This window comes from Pholis gunnellus, assembly GCF_910591455.1.
Source record: "Pholis gunnellus genome assembly, chromosome: 7".
NCBI classification, from domain to species: Eukaryota; Metazoa; Chordata; class Actinopteri; order Perciformes; family Pholidae; genus Pholis; species Pholis gunnellus.
The window spans coordinates 2809570-2827588 of NC_136533.1; the positions used below are offsets into that span (position 1 = coordinate 2809570).

At 41.4% G+C, this 18019-nt stretch overlaps 2 protein-coding genes across 2 annotated transcripts; both read right to left on the reverse strand.

The window, feature by feature from the left end:
- Positions 1 to 887: 887 nt before the first annotated feature.
- deaf1 (DEAF1 transcription factor) lies at positions 888 to 11404 on the reverse strand. The gene is made up of 13 exons (XM_079163799.1): positions 11024 to 11404; positions 9664 to 9761; positions 8637 to 8763; positions 8307 to 8456; positions 7894 to 8033; positions 7682 to 7747; positions 6780 to 6824; positions 6329 to 6452; positions 5775 to 5924; positions 3284 to 3570; positions 2738 to 2836; positions 2284 to 2373; positions 888 to 1713 (listed from the first exon to the last, which is right to left on the reverse strand). Exons 1-13 carry the CDS (start codon positions 11196 to 11198, stop codon positions 1618 to 1620), a joined length of 1647 nt encoding a protein of 548 aa, XP_079019925.1. The 5' UTR covers positions 11199 to 11404; the 3' UTR covers positions 888 to 1617.
- Positions 11405 to 11866: 462 nt separating this feature from the next.
- Positions 11867 to 15722, reverse strand: bet1l (Bet1 golgi vesicular membrane trafficking protein-like). The gene is made up of 4 exons (XM_079162753.1): positions 15689 to 15722; positions 13675 to 13760; positions 13367 to 13423; positions 11867 to 13188 (listed from the first exon to the last, which is right to left on the reverse strand). The coding sequence occupies exons 1-4, from the start codon at positions 15705 to 15707 to the stop codon at positions 13021 to 13023; spliced, it is 330 nt and encodes a 109-aa protein (XP_079018879.1). The 5' UTR covers positions 15708 to 15722; the 3' UTR covers positions 11867 to 13020.
- Between the last annotated feature and the right edge of the window lie 2297 nt (positions 15723 to 18019).

Here is an 18019-nt window from a genome sequence, read left to right on the forward strand (position 1 = left end):
AGAATAAAACATATATAATACTGAGTTATAAATTGTGTGAACTGATAACGGGCATCTTACAGGAATCTATAATCAACATCATTTATTTGTTGATTATATTTTGTTTTAATAATCTGAATCTGCAACATTGAGTAATATTAAGTAAATGAGTTAAAAAGGGACAATATGTCCCGTTGACATGTCGAGTAGAAGCATAATGAAGCATGAAATGGAAACGCTCAAGTAAAGTAGAAGTACCTCAAAAAATATACTTAAAATTAGATCCTCAACGTGCTTCCAGTTAAATAATTGGGGGACAAAATCCACGGTTCTTATTATTATGATGTTACTTTTATTATTACAAAGTTTATCGCAAAATGAGACTTTGGTAGTCTGAGGAACAAAACGAGAGTTTCACACTAAAAAAAGTATTTAAACTCAAACATAATATCCACACAGCCTCAGATTTAGTCCTCCATCAGTGTCTACAAGGACTGTTAAGACGTTAACGTAGGACATGTGTGGTCCTGCGGGGGGGGGGGCAGCAGACACCTGAGCGCCGCTGGGGCGGAGACGCAGAAGAATCAAATGTCATCCTGTCAGAAATATAAAAAACTAAACTCCGTCTGCAGCTAAACTCAATATAAAAGCAGATAATATACGAACAAATATGAAACTGAACCCCCAGGCCCGAGACTCTGGATGGATAATAAAATAACACCTGAAATCTGAATTTCATTAATAGATGAACTTATTAAATAAACATCTGAGGAGATGAATAAAGACAGAAGTCTCTTCTGAAAAGACTTAATATATAGAATAATAGAAGATTTAATGTCCCGTTTGTAATGATAATAAATCAATGGAGAGGTTATTGTAGAAAACACTTTATTTATTAAATTAAACTAATTTATTTGTTCTGGTTCACCATGAGGGGAAACGTGTCATAGTAAAAAAATAAAAATGACTTTGACAAACCGGATACACAAGATCAAAAGTATATGGACAGCCACACTTTACAGCCACACATATCTTCATATCTATATATCTATATACAAGCTTTAATTCCTGTCCTTAAGTTTGAATCACAAGTAAAAAACAGAAACGCTGCGGAGCTTCGAAATCTGACTCTTAATGATAAAAAAATTATAAATACCATAACCAACAGACAGATAACTCATCTTTAAGTATTGTCCAATTTAATAGTATTTTTACTATAATTCTACTGAACTTTATTAACCAGGACAGGTAGTGAAAAACATACAATAAAATAAAATATAATAAATTAAATGTAAAAAAACAACATAATTAGGGTTATTAATAAAATAATTAACTTGACAGATTAATTGGTAATAAAATAATATTTAGTTAAAGCCCTAAACCATCTTGTCTTGCTTTATTAAACAGCATACTGGTCGTGAAACCTTGACTCTGTATTGAAGTGAAAGAGAAACACATTCACAAACATTAAGTTTATACGATGAGGTCATCTCTCAGAAGTCCACAGACCGTCGTTTCCTGTCTGATCTGGAGGAAAACCTTCACAATAAAAGCTCCAGTGGGGAGATTTTAAGCCTTTAGAACAGACTCCGCTCCTCTTTGCACCATATAAGGACTTCCTGTCCGATGAAACAACCTTCATTTCACTTTGTCCATGTCCATGAGTGGCTCCTCCTCCTGGACAGACACGCCCCCCGATGATTGACAGCAGGTGTGCTGATGCTCCTTCCAGTCCTGCAGTAGGGAAAAAAACAACAACAAAAACAAGCTGTGATTCTCTGCAGATTGTTTAAATTCATTGGTTTCTTTTTTACTATTGAGATGAAGCTATTGATACATTTTTGCATGTTTAATCTTTAAACCTACACATAAATACCTGTGCTATTTTGTGAATTACCATATTTACCCTCATCTAATACTACAGCACTACTACTTACCGTAACACACACACACACACACACACACACACACACACACACACACACACACACACACACACACACACACACACACACACACACACACGTGTACAAAATAAGACTATGTAAAGTCTCCAAACAGCTAACTGCTGCTAATAGCTAATAACCAGAGCTAATGTAATGTCTGCTTGTGAAGGAAACATACAAAATACAGCATGTATCTTCTTCCATATGAGTTAATAAATCAACGTCTGTCAGATTGTTTTAGAATCACACTCTTGTTTATTTCTGTATATCATATTATCAGCATTACACGTTTTTGGTCGGGACATTCTTGAACATGAGGTTAAATTAAAAGATGATCGGTCCCTCGGGTGAGTCTTACCTTCCTCTGGCAGAAGGCGGAGCAGTAGTTGACCTTGTGACAGCCCGTACACTCGCTCATCGCCACCCGGCCGCAGTTCACACACATCTGCTGCAGGTGAACACATTAGGAACACGTGAAGAAGACACAGGAGGTACAAACAGGTAACGAGCTGAGCTCAGTCCTCCATCATCTCACGAGCGACTCCTCTGGTTGTATAGAAGTCTATGAGAAAATGACTCTACTTCTCTCTTGATTTATTACCTCAGTAAACATTGTAAACATGAGTTTATGGTCTCAATCTCTAGTTTCAAGTATTCAATCAAGATTACAGTAGAGTTAGCTATTTGTAGGACGTCTGTGTGTGTGTGTGTGTGTGTGTGTGTGTGTGAGAGTCTGTGTGTGTGTGTGTGTGTGTGTGTGTGTGTGTGTGGGGGTGTGTGTGTGTGTGTTTAGGTGTGTATGTGTGTCATACGTTGATGATGATCTCGGTGATGTCAGAGCTCCTCTTGGCCTCCGAGTCGTCCGGCTGCTGAAACGTGATCTGGTTCTGAAACGACTGAGTGAGACCACACTGAACACACACACACACACACACACACACACACACACACACACATACAGACAGAGTCAGTAACGCAGAAATAAAACTCAGTCATCATCATTTATATTTATAATCATAATACGTAAACATTTCCGGTTAAAGCTACTGATCTAAAACTGAGGTCTTTATCATTTCCCAGTTTTTGTGGCTCCTGGATTCCTTTCCTTGACTCCTCTCCTTATATCCTAGTCCCGTCCAAGGGAGACGCAAGCAGAGGAGGCGAGGAAGTGACGCGAGGAGAGAGAGGAGTTCTCATCAAAGAGACGTCAATTAAATATGATGTCCATTGTTTTTTCAGCTTCATACTGTTAACTATGAAGCTGGATCGAGGAGACGAGGAGGCACAAAAGTGAGAAACGAGACATATGTCAGTGTGTGTGTGTGCGTGTGTGTGTGTGTGTGTGTGTGTGTCCTCACCTCCTTCCTGCCTCCCTGACTTTTGACCCCGACAGTGTTTTTGGCCTGTTCGATGAGCGCCTTCAGCTGCTGGACGTTGCTCATCAGCGTGTTGGCCATGTCCTCCAGGTCCAGCCAGGTGTTCCTCTGCGCCTCGCTGAGCGCCGGCCCCGCCCCCCCGACAGGCTCCACCTCCAGCCCGCTCACCAGCGCGGCCGACGGAGACGCCGCCGCCGACGACAACGTCACCGCCATCTTGGCCTGAACCGGCTGAGGGGTCACGGCCAGCGCCGGCAACGCCGTGAGCACTGAGAGAGAAGAAGAAGAAGAGAGACATGAAGGATGGTAGAGAGCCGACACCATAATACACTAGAACACTGTAATAACACTAATTATAACACTTTATTGCCTCACATCAAGGAACTACAGGTGACATGTTCTATGTAGTTTTGTCTGACCAATAGTCCAAAAACCTAAAAATATTTAATTTAAAGAAAAAAGAAAAAATATCCTCACATTTGAGAATGTGATACCAGATAAATAATAAAAAATACTAATCTATTTAGAGACTAAAAGAACATTTCCCTGTGCACTATTTAGCTTCTGTTCTGATTCAGTATTTGAAATAAAATATTTAGATTTAGTGAATGTGTAAATTTGAAATTTGCAGCTGAATTGTGCTCCTCTCTGCTAACTTATCACCGCGGCGCTGTGACGCACAGGTGTACTTCAGGACCCCATGACATCACCGCTAGATACAATAACAACTTTATGGATTGAAATTCAGTTGTTGTTGTAGAATAACGGCAGAAATAAATACATATATATACATATATATATATATATATATGTATATATATATATCAGAAAGGCTCATCGGTTCATCAATCAATCAACGATCTATGAGGCCGCTATCGAGGAAACTGAACATGATTTAAGTGGAGTTAGAGCGACAATAATACTTTACTTTCATATGCTACGTTATTAGCTCCAACATTTTGTTGTGAAGAGTTTTTAAGAGAGAACACATTTGAACCAGAACTAGAAAATGACAGCAGCAGATGCTTTACGGACCTCTACTGAGAATAAATAAAGGAGGAACAGAACAAACTGCCTCATCGTTGGTTTGTCTTTAAATTTGTTTTTTGAAAATCAGTTGTAAACAGTCGTGTGGTTTTATGAATTGAGGCACGTCTCCTCATCTGAAACTCCACACACACACACACACACACACACACACACACACACACACACACACACACACACACACACACACACACACACCTCGGGGTGAAGGACCGAGAGGCAGTACTGACATCTGGATCACTAATGTGTGTCTGTGTCACCCAGCAGTCAGATAACAACATCAGCAGCCATCCAGCCAATCAGAACAGTCCCAGTGATGGTTTAAAAAGGTCCAATCAGTAACTAAATAACAGATACTTATATATTCATAGCAGTGTGAGTTCTGGATTAAATATCACCGGTTTGCGTGTTTTGTCAGCTGATAATATCATTAATAATAGAAATGGTCCGGAGTGAGGGGGGAGATCCCACGAGCCGACCTCTCCTGAGAGCTCATTACAGAAACACGACAGCCAATCAGAGAGCAGCCGCCGTGCTTCCCCGACACCTGATAGGATGATGGATAAGCTGCGGGTCAGCGGCGATGTAGGGGATTGTGGGACAGATGATTAAGGAGGAAATAAACATCCTGGACGACCCACGGAGTCGTGTCTGGGTTTTTTTACATGCAGCAGATGATGAGGTTTTTCAAAGTGAAGACGAGGAACCTGCTGGTGGTCAAACACAGCAGGAAGTCGAGGAAGGATCCTTAAAGTTTCAAGAACGCTACGTCATCGAATCCCACCTGAGGCCTGTCACAATGTCAAGGATGCTTAAAAATATGCCAAGGACGGAGTCTTTCAACCTTTAATAAAAGTATTATTATTATTTACTTCAGAGGACTTCAAGGATGCGTGTGTGTGTGTGTCCTGCACACTCCCAAAACACCCACAATCCTTTGCACAATGATGCATTTCCTGTTCTTCGATTTGGAAACAAGATAAATACTAAACTAAAGAAGAGCATGACGGCTGTTCATACGATTTCTTTGTCATTATCAAAAGATATTTTGTCTTAATTATGAGATTTTTCATCACAGTGATGAGATTTGTTGTCATAACTATCACATTCCTTATATTTGTTACATTTTATTGTCATAATTGCGGGTTTCTTGACATAATCATGAGAGTTTTGTCATAATCACAAGATGTTTTGTCTTAATTATGAGATTTCTTGGCAACATTATGAGTTTTTTGTGAATATTTGAAGATTCTTTGTCATAATTATGAAATATTTTGTCTTAATTGATTTTGCCATAATCATGAAATATAGAAGTCATAATACTGAGATCTTGTCTTTCTTTGGTGAATGCGGTTCCCTGTTGGATCTGGACTCCATGTGACCCCTGAGACACACAAACGCATCGATGACGTCATGGACCTGGTACCTGCTGTGCTGGCGAACACCTCGCTCTGCGCCGAGCCCTCCGAGATGATGGCGGCAGCGGCGGCCGCGGCGGCGGTTGCGTCTCCCGTTGGCGAGCGCTCAAATGTCAAAGTGCCCGAGGTGGTGAACTGTCCCGACGGGGACACCGTGACTGTTGGTGGAGGACAGACGCGGTGAGACATGTTTGGACAAGCAGGAAACTTCTGAAGTCTTTAAGGATTAAATGTTCACGTCCTATTCAGAGGACCACCAACTAGTCAGTGTGTCAGCATCTCATTCATTTAGATAACTCAGACGTGCTTTAACAGGATGATGAGACCAGAATATGAGGGTCGTTTCCACAGGTCAAAGATCAGGAAATGAAAACCTCTTAAAAGTCTTATAATGGAGGATATTATTCCTCAGACTTTATATTGTGACTGTGAGCCCATGAATCTATGAAATAATCTGATTTAACGGCCATAAACCGGCTGATCCTGAACCACAAACTATCTTTTCTCTTCTTCTGCTGTGAGGCTCCACCAATCACAGTCGGGCTGAGGTCACCTGACGTACACGTGGTCCCCGGCGTCAGCGTAATGTTTTTGGTGGTGGGGAGCTCCTTCTTTGGGGAGGCGACCAGAGGCTCGTTGTCCTTCTTCCGTCTCTTGTACGGGACGAAGAGGCGGACTGGACCGGTCTGATGGAGACATGAGAAGGTGCTTTAACTCAGCAACAAGGAGATGAAATTATTTGTTTATGTTCTTCCTCCAATACTTTAAATATAAAACAACTTTTTTTTCGCTCATTAAACAAAAGAAGCCAAAGTTGTCAAATGTTAAATGTCAGCGAAACAAAAACTTTGTCCAAAACTGGTGAAATTATCATTTTAAGTCAGGAATTATCGGATCAAAGAATATGAAAAACAATACGTTTTAGTCTATAAAACATCAGCAAACAGTTGAAATAAATCCCAGGAAGATAAAACAAAGGTCACAGCTACAGAACAGAACTAAATTAAATTTACCATGCTGATGTTTTCTGCTTCCAGAGTCTCTCCATCCTTTGGACACTGAAGAGAAAGAAGCAGACAAACACAAACTGAATCATCCTGCTGTCTGACTGAACTGATCTGATGAACCATTAAATGCAATCGTTCCTTCAATTCATCAATTAACACCTTCAATTTATAAGGTGTCCAAAAATGACAGCAAATATCCATCTTTTGTTTCCAAAGTGATTCTTCAACCTGATAACCCGCAACGCTGTTAACCCGTAACGCTGCGTCCCGTAACGCTGCGTCCCGTAACGCTGCGTCCCGTAACGCTGCGTCCCGTAGCGTTGCGTCCCGTAACGCTGCGTCCCGTAGCGCTGCGTCCCGTAACGCTGCGTCCCGTAGCGTTGCGTCCCGTAACGCTGCGTCTCGTAACGCTGCGTCCCGTAACGCTGCGTCCCGTAACGCTGCGTCCCGTAACGCTGCGTCCCGTAATGCTGTGTCCCATAGCGTTGTGTCCCGTAACGCTGTGTCCCGTAACTTTGTGTCCCGTTCTGTGGCCGAGTAAAAATCCCTGCTAACTCACCCCTGTCAGGTCATCACAGCAGGCTGCACAGGTGCAGGTGTCCCGTAACGCTGCGTCCCGTAATGCTCTGTCCCGTAATGCTGTGTCCCATAGCGTTGTGTCCCGTAACGCTGCATCCCATAAAGCTCTGTCCCGTAATGCTCTGTCCCGTATTGTTGTGTCCCGTAATGCTGTGTCCCATATCGTTGCCACCCGTAACGTACTGTCCCGTAACGTACTGTCCCGTAACTTTGTGTCCCGTAACGTTGTATCCCGTAACGTTGCGTCCCGTAGCGTTGCGTCCCGTAACGTACTGTCCCGTAACTTTGTGTCCCGTTCTGTGGCCGAGTAAAAATCCCTGCTAACTCACCCCTGTCAGGTCATCACAGCAGGCTGCACAGGTGCAGGAAGCAGCGTGGGGGTTGAGGATACGCTCCTACGCACACACAAAGAAATACTTCAGCTCTGTGTTCACAATCAGTTGCTCAGCCTGCAAATTGTAAAAATCGCTTTGTGTAGCATCATGTAGTGGCATGTACTCCTGCAGTACAGTGTAGTACTACAGATAGTATACAGTAGTACCTGTATGAGGCAGAGCAGAGGCCTGCCAGCGTATCTGATGCTCCTCTTCCAGTCTTTGCTGCTCGCTCGTCCCGCCAGACCCTCAAACTCTGTGGGGGTGAACCACTGCTGGTTGTGTCTGATGCAGCGACCTTTCCCCCCTGAACACAGACACACCAGCGTCAGAGTGGCTCGCGACTCAGGAGACAGTACCACAGAGTAGAACAGTGAGAAGAAAATACATCTGGTTCTTTGATTAAAAACTAAAAAGTCAAAGCCACGAGCCCGAAGGAGAAACGTTAACGACGACTCCCGAGATTAAGAAAATATAAATGAATGCGGTTGTTGCAGCAGCACAAGGACAGAAATGAGACAAAGGTAAATGAACTAAAATAAGAATAAAATAAGAATTCATCGAGCCTGCTGTTGATCACCTGATCCCAGCCGGGTCTTGTAGAGGACTCCGCTGGTGTTCCTGCAGCGGACCGGCAGCTCGCTGTTGTAGACCGAGGGGTCCCAGTTGTACTTGGAGCAGGAGTCCTTGTCCTGGGGCGGAGTCAGTGGGGTGGGCGGAGTCTGTGGGTCTGAGGACACACACACACACACACACACACACACACACACACACACATGGATCAGTCTGAGAGAGTGGTGGACCTCACTGCCAGTTCAGGTCTTTTTTCAGAGATAGCGGGACCTTGTCAGGACTGCAAAACACACACAAACACACACATTCTCTCACACACACACACACACACACGTACCTGATGTCATTGATACAGCAGACTTGAGGCCAGTAGCCTCCACGATGCTGCCATCGGTGTGAACCATGATCAAGGTGGCCTTCTGGGTGCTGAGACCATCACCCAGCTGGAGGGTTGTCCTCCCACTCTGTGACACACACACACACACACACACACACACACATGCACACGCACACACACGGTATATACACTTAGATAAAAGAAGGTAATGAGGAGAAGCACAGAAAAGTACAATGATTGAGGTTCTAGTGGGCCTTTAGGAGCTTTTTAGCGGTCCTTTAAACTTTTTTTTTTAAATTTAAACTTTATTACAATCGTCATGTACGTACAATTACATACATGAATTTTAACCTCTGCGTTAACCCATCCTAAACATCTAGGAGTGATGGGCTGCTGCAACTTTGGCTCTAGTGTCTCGCTCAAAGGCACTTCGACACGCGGACAGTAGGAGCCGGGGATCGAACCGGCAACCTTGTGGTTAAAGAACGAGCCCCTCTCGCTCTAAAGTGACCACTCCTCCAAACCAGCCGTCTAATTATGCAGAGAAATGATTCATAATGTAGGTACTTATTCCTGATATAACATACTATAACTATAACTATAACTATAATGGATCTGAGCTTTTCATCCACAGTGAACTGGACTTATTTGAAACACATTTGTTTCACCAGCAGATGGCAGTGCCTCCAGCAATGTGTTTACTCAAATATACTTTTTGTTTTATACTGTACTTATTATTTCCATCTTTATGATACTTTATACTTCTACTCAACAACATTTCAGATGGAAATATTGTACTTTTTACATTTATTTGTCACTAAAAGTTACTTTTTACATATAAAAACATATGAGATGCATATAAATGACACAGTATTACGTTACTAATCCACCCAGAAGTAAACAAAGTATTTAAAGATGCTGTTAAAAAAACAGAAAAGTACATTTTGAAGCTGATCTGAAAGCACAGCCTGGGTACGAGCGACACTGAGCATGTGCAGTAGTATTAGTAGTAGTCGTGTTGATGTACCAGCACGTGTTCAGGGAGACTTCCTGACGTGGCGACCGTCGTGGTGAAGACGTTGTCCTCTCCAGAATGAACGTCCGCCACCGTCACAGCCGTCACCTCTGATCAACGACAAGAATAAAATATGTCATTAAAACATACATCTCCAGATCAGTACTTCTTCTGTGGTATAGCTACCACAGTACTCCTGTGATATGTTAGGATACACGTATAATATCACAGGCTAACTTTAGTAGTGTGATGGCAGCAGTAGAGACACACAGGCAATAATGGAAGATAAATATCACCAAAATCACAAGAACTATTCTACATTTGCCATAATGTAGAATTTAGAAATAACTTCAGAAATGTATGAATGTTGCATTGTCATCATTATTTGACAAACTATCTACCCTCACAAACTGACGTTACAATCTCAACAGTTTGAAGTTTACTAAGGTTTTGTAGTTGCTTTATTATTTTAGTCAATGCAGAATTTGGCAACGCGTTCAGATCAGTACATGGAGTACAAGTGCAATAGTATATTTGTGAGGTATTCGCAATCAGGAAGCTACACATCTTTAAATTGCCCGATAACTGATGGGAGTTTGGCAAATATCAAACTGTTGATGTGTACCACAAAATAAAGTTAACAACTTTAAATGTAATAAATAATTACATATTTAAAATGTGTCTGTTAGCAGTTTGGACATCTGGAATGTCGTATAAAGAAAGTAAATTATTTTCAACCCTCTATGATAATATATATATATATATATATATATATATATATATATATATTTATGATATAATATATAGGTAACAGAACAGGTACCAACATTTCATATGAATTACTAGAAGGAAACAGGCTTTACCGCAGACACACACTGAACTAAACCTGCTTATCAAACGTAATTTAAACACAACGTAACACTTTCATTTTTAGAGTTTAAACATATACTTTGTTTCAGCATGTGTGTGTGTGTGTGTTGTTGTTTAAATCATTTCTTAAAACACATTTTTACAGACTGACTTTTATGTGATGTCGTCACTTTTCTGTTTGATTTTTATTTATTTATTTTACTAAATTATTTGACTATACATACAGACATATATATCTATATCTATATATTAGTTTATTTATTTCTTAGCTTATTTGTATCGAATCTGTCTCACTGAGCTTTCTGTTGTTATTGTTATTATTGTCATGTTTTTGCTGCTCTGTATATCAAAGCACTTTGTAAACTCTGTTTTTAAAGGCGCTATATAAATAAAGTTATTATTATTATTATAAACACTAAGTGCAGCTGTCAACACTGCCATTATTATTGTCACACTGTGCGTTTCAGCGCCTCCCATGCTCAGCTCAGGCCTACTAGCTTGCCTGCATAAGCCGCCTCGGCCTCGTCTGAGTTCGGCATGCACTCGGCTTCCATGTCGAGGTTTCCCGGGTCCGCCATCACGGCCATCGTGGTGACTTCGGCCTCCGATTCGGTATCCGAGCCCACTTCCGGTTCATCCAGCACGAGCGCCTTCGTGGCCGAGTCCGCTTCGTCCATTTCCCTAACCGCCGAACACGACAAGAGCCGATTATAACCGAGCAACAACCCGAGGGGCACAAGCGCGTGGGTCCCGAGCGCAGCCGAGTCCGGTACGAACTCGAAAGGAACCCGCAAAAACGCTTGTAATCCGTTCACCGAATCGGCGAAATCGACAGAAAACGTCCAAAAGCTGTTCCGGAGAGACGAGGAGGACGGCCGCTCGGCTGTTCGTTTTCTCATGAAGTCTCAGGAAAGAGATGCACCGGAGGATACCGAAAAAACACGAGTGGATCCGAAGCGACACGCAGCGGCCAATTCACACACATGCAGGGAATAACTTGAAATATATTGGAATAAGAGAATATGATTATAAAGACAATTATATTTAATATAATTAATATAGTTTTAAAATATTATTTATTTAAGAAACGATTTGGAGCTTTGCAATCGAGGCAGTGGTGGAGGAAGTATTAAGATCCTTTAAAAAAAAAAAAGGTAAAAGCACTTATACCACACTGTAAAATACTCAATTACAAGTAGGAGTACAAGTAGTTGAGTAGAAGTACAAAGTATGATTAAAAGGTGATATTCAAATAAAGTACAAGTACCACAAATGTGTACTTGAGTAAATGTACTAAATGTGCTATGAATTCTCGGATCATCTTCAGAAAGAGTCATGATTCTGATAGTAAAAATATACACCTTTTTATTGATGACTGTCACACATGTAGGTTTACATTATACCCAGAACCTAAATAACTCCCCAACAAATTCTACAATTAAAGCCATTAATGTCATGTGTATTAATAACAATTTTAAATGTCGGCTGTTAGCAGTTTAGACATCTGGAATGTAAACACAGAGAAAGCAAATTCTTTTTAACCCTCTTATATGATAATATATATATATATATATATATATTTATATTATATAGATAACAGAACAGGTACCAACATTTCATATTAATTACTAGAAGGAAACAGGCTTTACCACGAACACACACTGAACTTAAACTGCTCAAAACTTTCATTTTTAGAGTTTTTTTAAACATATAATTAGTTTAAAATAATCAAAACACAGATATGTAAAATAAACATTTGATTGACGGTCCTTTGACGCATCGGTGACATCATCGGCTGCACTGGAGACCGGCCAATAGCAGACGGCGACGTCACTTCCTGCTCAACAGCTGCTGTGTCTCAATTCCATATGACATACAATTATATCGTTATATACGTTTGTTTTGCTGTTTGAATACAAATCATCTTTTCTGTTTCGTACTGAAAGGAAGTAATAAAATACGCTCCCCCAAAAGCACAATGTTTTTCAAGAGATTTTATACTTTTACAGCCGTGAGTCTTTCCTTCATTTCCTTTGTGCATTTTTAGTCTGTTATATTGTTATGTTATATAATGGTGTCACTTTTGCAGTGTAACTAGCCTCCACTTAAAAAGTGCTTTAAATGATTGTGTAGTCTGGAACTGAGACACAGCCACTCAGCTGTTGATGCTTTCTTCTCCCACCCGTGATGCGTTCAGGCTCCACCTTCTCCTTGCCCATATATGGACATCCTGGCTGCGGGGGAACAAAAAGTGGTGCAGGTATGTTTTTGTGTGTGTTTTAATAGACTCCAGCATCTTTGGCATGACAACGCCCAGCATTGTCCCCCCCCCCCCCCTGCTGGTCAAAACAAAAATGGTTTCCGGTTACTTCCTGTTCGTTTTCTCACTCCGGTGCAGAATAAAACGTCTTCTCAGTGAAACCACAGAGACGAGTTATGACGTCAGAGTCGTACGCACCAGCTCCTGGCTGATTGTTTTTGTTTTTTCTTCCCCCTCTGTCAGCGTTGGATCCTGGAGACCATGTAGTAGAGCAGGAAGAAGACCACGACGAGGCCCACGGAGACGTAGCAGAGGATGCGGCGGTTGTCTCTGCCGGATCGCACCATGGTGGAGAAACGCTTCACGCTGCCGCTCAGCAGGCCCGTCGCACTCAGGAAGTTAGAGTCCTGAAGAGAGAAGGAGAAGTAAGGATTGTGAAGGGTCTTTAATAAACCTTACAGAGAAGTTGGCCAATAGCTGAGACAACCTGTTATTATTATCATTATTATTGACCCTGACAACATCTCCCATGAGCCTTTGTCAGAAGCATGGGATAATTTATATAAATGATTGGTCAGTACTCACCATGCCGTCCAGATACTCGTTCTGATCGTCAGCCTCTCTGTCGATGTCGTACGCCAGCTGTGAGATTAAGAGACAAGACAGATTATCCGGTTAAAAAACAACCTGCAGGGTTCTTAAACTTGTTTTTCTCGTGCCGTCCTGATCGCATGTGAATGCACAGACTGTATAAAAGAGGTAATAAATCAAGAGAGAAGTAGAGTCATTTGCTCATAGACTTCTATACAACCAGAGGAGTCGCCCCCTGGTGGTCAGTACAGTAAAATGGTGAAACCGGTAGACGAAGAGAGTAATTGTTGGCTGTGACTCACCGATTTCAGTCTGGAGACTTTGGTTGCCAGGTTCTCGGCCAGGCGTTTGTTTTCAGTGTCCAGCATGTCGTCCACAGAGTCGTGACCTGGAAACGCACAAACACATTGGATTAGAAATGTAACAGTGGTTGTTGCAGACACTACATTTCTGTGTAGAGTCCTCTGTAGGTTCTGTTACATTCATAATATTCATTTAGAGCCCCACCTGTTACTCTGTATGGGGCTTTTCACACTTTGAGTTGAGTTCTTAGAAAGAACAATGTAATCTGGTAATTATTTTAGGTAAAACGGCGTAATTAAATTACAATTAATTGGAAGCGAAACGCTGAACATGTGGTGAATACGATACAATATACTTTAATGTCCCCTTGGGGATATTTTTTCTTGGGCTCAGTGTCACTATAGTAGACTAGTAAACATACTATAAAGTGCTGTTGGTAAATGTAGAATTTGTGTTCCTTTGTGATAAATTACAGGTACACATATGGTAAAAAGAAATGAGAACATGGTTTTCAGCAAACACATGTACAATGTATGTACAATTGGGTTTAAATGGATCTTTCTAACTTTTTCTAATCAATACGAGTTTAACAGGTTTTTCTTTTCTTTAAAAAAAACATCATCTGCTAATGAACTGCTAATAAACTCTAAATAATATAACTGTTCTATCAAAATAAGTAAGTATTTACTATCTGTCTTAGGATGTTACTCTCTATTTCGCTAAATCATACATCCATTGCCGTATTAAAAATGGCGGTCTTTTGGTTTCATGACGTCTCGATCTTGTAGGCGTGGCCTTTCGGCCCAGCGGCTATTCAACGGGGTTTTCCCGTTCTGGCCAGCAGGGAGTTGACGTACCAATTTTACCTACTCACCTGAGTATCTAGCTATGTGCTAGTAAAAAGGTAGGTAGAAACTTCACATCGCAGAAATGTATGTTTTTCAAATGAATTAAATTAGTATTATGGGAAATAGTCAACAATTAGCCCGCTAATTCAACAGCGCCACGTGACGTCAATTACCTCGGTGTTTAGCCATGAGCTAACAATCTAGCTAACGTTAGCTAACATTAATCTAGCTAACGTTAGCTAACATTAATCTAGCTAATCGTTTATTGACTATTTGCGCGTTTTGTGGACACTGTTGAGTGGATTTCGACAAATATTAAGCTTTTAGAGAGACTAAGTTTCTCCTAAACTCAAAGTTATTGGTAGCGACAGTCCAGTTAGCTAAGACGAATGAACGTTAGCTATTAGATAGCTAAAGTCAGTAACGTCAACATCATTTAACGTCAGAATGTAAAGTTAAAGTTTAAAACGCAGCAGTTAGCTACTGTTGTTAAACGGTCTGTTCGTCGAGTAATTGAGGAATACATTACTTAATAATAATTGTGAATAATTCCTAGTTAAGTAATCTACAATTAAATAATGATAACCCCCCCAGCCCCCTCGAGTTGACGTAACGTTACTCTACGTACGTTACGCTAAGCGAGTGGCAGATTCCCAACAGTTTTAACGTGCAGCACTTCGTACTGACAAGCTTCTTACTGCCACGTGTCACTACTGACTATTTTGTCATATAAGTTAACTAATAGCACTATTCACTGGCAGCTCACGTTACCAGATAAAACTAATGTAAATTAATTAGCTGCTGTGTCGAAGTCTGGTCCTCCTCCGAATAGTTTCCCTCCCGTTAAAACCGTGTACACCATGTTTACGCATACAGAAAGCAAGCCAACTGTGTCGGTCGGTGACAAACATACACGATAATTCACTTCTTCCTTGGATGAGGATATATGTTCAGCTAAACTCCTCAGCTAAGTTAGTTAGCCTGTTAGCTCCAGTTCACCTCTTAAGTGAAGTAACTAACATATCTATTTAAACCCCATTAAACACACAGTTGGAGCTGATCCGTCATCAACACGACTGTAACAGGCGCTCCTGTACTACTGCTGAAGACGGTCAAACGGCTGAATATTTAAAAAAGTGAGTATACGTGTCAAAATAAATAATACCTCTATTCCAGTCCGCCATGTTGATGAGTGACGTCACGATCAGCTGTGTACACGTTCGATAGGACCCACCCCTGGAAGCCAACTGGCTCACCTCACTTCTTCTTTAGTGTTTGTTTGCTGTTGGCAAACCAGCGTCCAGGTGCATTATTGCCACCTACTGGACTGGAGTGTGAAGCTGTGGATTTGCAGAAAAATAAGCAAAACAACAACAAATAAACAGTGAATTCTCACTATTATTGCTGTTAAGCTCTTAAGTAATTAACTAGAGGAGTGCTTGATATATTTCCTAGTAGATTCCCCAATGGAATATCGTGTTTTCCATCAATTACTCCTAATACCAACTCCCTTCTTTCTTTCTTTGTCATACCTGTTGCATTATCTGTTAGCACATGTATCCGGTTTATGGCAGTGTGTGCATAGTGCATAGAGTGCTTGCATATTCTATGGAGAGTCTAGTTTATTCGTGTGTGTCATATCCTCAGAAGGGTAATGACCATCTTTTCCGTTGAGCTCCGGCTCCATATTCCATCATCGTCTTCATGTTTTTAAATACTGTAAAGAGTTGTTCCTGTGTCACTTCAGTCCAAGTATTCTTGCCAGGTTTTGCACTTAAAGGCTCCTTTTATGATAGTTTTAACCTGTGTTAGTGGTACTTAACAGTACGTATGTCATTTTAATGATTGTTTAGCCAATATGTGTACCATAGCATTTTCTTTCCACACCTGCATGAGCAGGAACCCAAAGGAAAGCGATATCCAATCCCCTATAATGTAGTTTGAGTAGCACCCTTAGACAGAAGTTATTAAGACTCCATTTCTTAATCCAAACAAACATGGTAGCTTCTTTGCTTTCTTACATATTTCCCTGCTTGTTTTGTATTACCCAAGAAGCAAAAATAAACTCATTAGTGTGCATGATATAAAATATTATAGAATAATATAGGCCTGACTAATGATAAGATGTTGTATATTTGGTGCATGCCATACAAATTTAGCAAAAAGGTTGGTATGTGTTTTGTTGAAAAAAAAAGAAAAGGTCTTGGTTTTGCCACTCAGTTATGGAATAACAGTATAATGCGGTACATGTAAGTTTTCCTCTAAACAGTGAAACGCAGGAGATATGAGAGTTTTAGGCCCTACACGTATACAGATAGTTTTTAAATAAATATTTTCCTCTCCATTTAAAACAATATCTGTGTACATGCGGACAAGGCCTTAAGGTGGTTGACTATGTGTGACCATGTAGCATCGCACACACACTTATACAGACTGGTAAACTGACTTAATCACCTTCAGATCTGACTTATATAATGCGGTTAAGTGTTTACTATAGTATGGGGTCAAAGGTCATACTAGCTCAGTGTTAAAATACTATCATGCAACTGTGAAACAGTGATATCACCCTGTGTGTGTGTGTGTGTGTATGTTCAGTTAATCCGCCTGTATCTCTATGTGCTCTAATCCACCTGTGTGTGTGTGTGTGTGTGTGTGCGTGTGTGTGTGTGTGTGCCACCTGACGTCAACCGGCATCAGTGCTGCTCAGATGGTGGGGGGAAGGGAAGTGTGCATGAGTTTTGTTTCCTGGTGGTTGTACACGCTTACCCCCCTGCCCTCTTCTCTCAAATCCGTTTAGATAATGGTGTTTTCCTTTCAGCAGGTGGAGCTCAAGCAGCAGCAGGTTTAGTAGTGTGTGTGTGTGTGCGTGTGTGTGTGTGTGTGTAGACCTGGTGTGTGTAGAACTGGTCTGTGACTCTGTGGAGACCCGGTGTCTTTAGACCCGGTCTGTGACTCTGTGTAGACCTGGTGTGTGTAGACCCGGTCTGTGACTCTGTGTAGACCTGGTGTGTGTAGACCCGGTCTGTGACTCAGTGTAGACCTGTTGTGTTCTGCTCAGCAGGAGGAGCTGCAGCAGCAGCAGTCTCTCTGGCGCTCACTGAACTCACAGATTGTCTAATTAGATTAAGCGAGGCTTTCCTCAGATAATCATTTAGCCAGCTCCCGTTTCTTCCTCCGATGGAGCGCTGCTTGTGGCTGCGAGCTTTCTGAAGGTCAAACTGAAATTTTCTGAGGAAAACAGGCTGGTTTTTGGGAGTACATTTTGGGTCTCTGGAGCAGGTCTGAGGAGGCTGTGGCTGGGTTATGGGCTGTTTCTGGAGCTGTGAGTGTGACGCTGCTCAGAGTAATCGGACTGCCATTAATACCTGCTGCTGCTAACAGGAGGCGATGGGGGAAGTTTCTGTAAGTAAAGCCTTTCTTCTCCTCAGTGAAGTGACAGCATTGTTTTATCAGAGGTGCTCTTGATTGTTGTTTCTGTCAAAAAGAGTGTGTTTTC

Bases quoted from the DNA above. Each gene is read 5' to 3' on its own strand.
- deaf1 (XM_079163799.1), bottom strand. From the start codon at position 11,198: ATGGACGAAGCGGACTCGGCCACGAAGGCGCTCGTGCTGGATGAACCG. The intron at 9,762-11,023 runs GCAAGCTAGTAG...GTCGTTGATCAG, and splicing joins GGCCGAGGCGGCTTATGCAG to AGGTGACGGCTGTGACGGTG. The intron at 6,453-6,779 runs GTAAATTTAATT...TGTCTCCATCAG, and splicing joins AAGCAGAAAACATCAGCATG to ACCGGTCCAGTCCGCCTCTT.
- bet1l (XM_079162753.1), bottom strand. The intron at 13,424-13,674 runs GTGAGTCACAGC...TTAATCTCACAG, and splicing joins AAGTCTCCAGACTGAAATCG to CTGGCGTACGACATCGACAG. The intron at 13,189-13,366 runs GTGAGTACTGAC...TTCTCTCTTCAG, and splicing joins ACGAGTATCTGGACGGCATG to GACTCTAACTTCCTGAGTGC.